This window comes from Natrix helvetica (genome assembly GCF_964273705.1).
Source record: "Natrix helvetica genome assembly, chromosome: 16".
In the NCBI taxonomy this organism is placed as follows: domain Eukaryota; kingdom Metazoa; phylum Chordata; class Lepidosauria; order Squamata; family Natricidae; genus Natrix; species Natrix helvetica.
The window spans coordinates 3,251,424-3,254,983 of NC_138563.1; the positions used below are offsets into that span (position 1 = coordinate 3,251,424).

The 3,560-nt window shown below is 40.9% G+C and overlaps 1 protein-coding gene across 1 annotated transcript in view; it reads right to left on the reverse strand.

The window, feature by feature from the left end:
- Positions 1-3,132, reverse strand: part of GON4L (gon-4 like) — a 30,980-nt gene extending 27,848 nt beyond the window's left edge. Inside the window, exons 1-3 of the mRNA XM_081968128.1 lie at positions 3,047-3,132; positions 1,602-1,731; positions 106-255 (exon numbers count right to left, since the gene is read on the reverse strand). Of these exons, the coding sequence (XP_081824254.1) occupies positions 106-255; positions 1,602-1,704 (253 nt within the window). The 5' untranslated portion in view covers positions 1,705-1,731; positions 3,047-3,132. The remainder of the gene's footprint in view (positions 1-105; positions 256-1,601; positions 1,732-3,046) is intronic.
- Positions 3,133-3,560: the final 428 nt, after the last annotated feature.

Here is a 3,560-nt window from a genome sequence, read left to right on the forward strand (position 1 = left end):
AATAAAAAACTTGGGGGGGGGGGGGAAGAAAGAAATTTTAGACTCAATTGTGGTCGTAACTCGAGTTACAAAAATATTAGAGTGTCTGGCCTGTTCATTACTCACCCACTGAAATAAAAAGTTTCGTTTCCTCAGCTTCTTCCTTAACTCCTTGAAGCGGCTCGACCTTCTGTGGGACCCCCACGGATTTCATAGTTGGGGAAACATCTCCTTCATCCTCCTGTTCCATCTCTGACTTGGGCAAAAGGGGGCCATCTTGGAAAAAGGAGGAAAAAAGCAGTCAAAATACCATTTATTTTATTTCTTGGGAAGATTCACAAGTCACGATTTGCAGCATTAACTAAGGAGGAGCTGACTTTCAGAGGTGGGGCAAAGCCACCTTTTTCACCACATAGAAAGATGTTTCGCCAAGCTTCCGCACTTTCCCATGTCATTAATCTGATTGTTTTTAAAAAGAAAATTTTAAAAAGAAACCAATGTTGTAGGCCGCCTGGAGTTGTTTTGAAACGAGATGGACGGCAAAGAAACATCACGATAAATCAATCAATCTTTTCAGGTGGGATTTTTACAGTTGTTGTTTTACTCGATTTCACACCCACTGTCCAATGTTGGTTTTGGGTTCTTTGGGAGATGTGTGACTCTACGAATTTGATTCATAAAGTAAGCAAATTGAGGTGGTCTCCACTGGATGAAAGGGCTGATCTTACATCCTAGACATAAATTGTTTCAAGTCCTCCCCTCAAAATGACGCTATAGGGCATTGCCCACCAGAACTAGACACAAGGAGTTTTTTCCCCAATGCCATCACTCTGCTAAAGAAATAATCCCCTCACCGCTGTCAAACTATTTACTAAGACTGTATTGCCTATTCTTCTTCTCTTCCTTCCTAGTATCTATCTCTTCCCACTTATAACCATGTATCTTTCAATTTATATTATTTGTTTACTGGTACAAGTTGATAGCTTTATTAGCAACCTTGAGTGTCACTAAGTGTTGTATCTTTTTATTCTTGATGAATGTATTTCATTCTCCTTATGTACACTGAGCATCTGCACCAAAGACTAATTCCTTATATGTCCAATCCACTTAGCCAATAAAGAAATCTAATCTAATCTAATCTAATCTAATCTAATCTAATCTATTCTATTCTAGCCTCTATTCATTCCATATTCTATTCTTTTCTATTCTATTCTAGCCTCTATTCATTCCATATTCCATTCTATTCTATATTCTATTCTAATTCTATTTTATATTCTATTCTATTCTATTCTATTTCTATTCTCTATTCTATTCTCTATTCTATTCTATTCTCTATTCTATTCTCTATTCTATTCTCTATTCTATTCTATTCTATTCTCTATTCTATTCTATTTCTATTCTCTATTCTATTCTATTCTATTCTAATTCTATTCTGTGTTCTCTATTCTATTCTATTTCAATTTCTATTCTCTATTCTAATTTTATTTTATTCTATTCTTACGGCCACTACAGAATCGGGGATGATGTGAAAAGGGTGGTCCATAAATATAAAATAATTGGTTCCTCCCCTTCGGTCAAAGGAGAGTTGATTTCCTCGTGATCACCAAGCTGGCTGATCCCACCTGAAGGAGACGCCTCCATGGGAAGAGGCTGGGCTTCGGAAAAGGAATCCGCCCGGATGGTTTTCCTCTTCTTGCATGGTAGCATGGTGGGAGAGAGGGACATGGCAGCTAAAGACTTCCCAACGGAGCCCTGCAAAGACCAAAAAAGAAAGAGAGAATTTGAACAGCAGCAAAAAAAAGTCATAAAATTGGTCACGACTCACCTCCCACCTGCCTTGATTAACGACTGAAATTCTGGTCACGACTGCGGTTATTCGTGAAGGGAGTTTAGCCCCCGTTTTACGACCTTTCTTGCCTCAGTTTGTTAAACGAATCCCAATCATGTGGTTAAGTTAGCAACACGGTTGTTAAGTGAATCTTGGCTTCCTCCTTGACTTTGACAGAAGGTTGCAAAAGGGACCCTGTTACCGTCATAAATACGGGTACGTTGCCAAACGTCCGAATTCGGATCACATAACCGTGGGGATGCCACAACGGTCGTAAGTGTGAAAAGCAGTCATAAATCTCTTTTTTTTCCCCAGCGCCGTCCTAACTTCGGTCACAAAATGAGCGGTTGTAAGTCGAGGACTACCTGTATTACTTCATGTATTAATGTAATATATATATATAGATAGATATATAGATATATATGCAATCTATATAATGCAAAATATTTATCCAATATATATTTATATCTTCATTTATTAATGCAATATAAATAATATATATGTTCATTTATTAATGCAATATATGTATCTCTCTTCGTGTATTAATGCAATATATATAGATAGCTATAGCTATATATATATGCAATCTATATAATGCAATATATTTATGCAATATATATTTATATCTTCATTTATTAATGCAATATACGTATCTATCTTCATTTATTAATGCAATATATATAGATAGATATATGCAATCTATATAATGCAATATATTTATGCAATATATATTTATATCTTCATTTATTAATGCAATATATAGATATATGCAATCTATATAATGCAATATATTTATGCAATATATATTTGTATCTTCATTTATTAATGCAATATATGTATCTATCTTCATTTATTAATGCAATACACACACAGACACACACACACTATCCCTAAATTCCTAAAAAAGGAAGAGAATGGTGGATGGGCTTAACCAACATCAGAATTTGCATGGCTGGGGATTATGGGTCTTGCCACTCAACAGGAAGCAGGTTAGGGGAGGTTTCATCCAATTTGGGGGATGATGGGCCCTGTAGTCGAGCTCTTTTAGAGGACGCTGGCCTGGCAAAAGCCCCCAAAGGCCCCCCTAAACCACAGCCACGGCTGGGGATGATGGGAGGTGTGGTTACCGCTGCTGGCTGAACCCCCTAAATGGGGGGAAAGAGGCGAGTTCCGGGCGTGAGGAGCCCGCCTGGCCCCTCCCTATCATGACCCACCCCACCGGAGCCCCCCAAAACTAACCGAGCATCTTCCCCGGGGATCCCCTCACGGTTGCAGCGGCTCATTCCGGCCATTTCCCTCCCCCTCCCTCCCCAATCCGGAGCGTAGCTCGAGCCCACCACATCCGGAAAAGGAAGTGACGTCAGGAACAGACGGCAGGCGCGCTCGCGCATGCGCCTCCTCCGGGCCCGCCGCCTCCGCCATTTTTGGTGCGGGCCGCGGGACTGAGAGAGCGGGCAGCCGGGAATTTCACGCCGAGTGTTGAGGGCCGGCGAAAGGGGAGTTGGGGATGGAAGACGGTCGGCGTCTCTCCAAACGAGACTGAAAAGGGCGAGAGATACTTTTTTTTAAAAAAGGGGGTGGAGGGGCCTTCCTGGAGGAAGCGAAGGCCGCCATGTTGGTTGCTGGCACGGCCGCTTCTTTGCGGGTTGTTTTTTCCCGACCTTGGAAAGCCCCACGTGACCCGAGGGAAGTCAGAAGATGCCCTTAAAACCAAACAAAGCTGGATTGCAGAAACCAATTTTTTTTTCTCGTA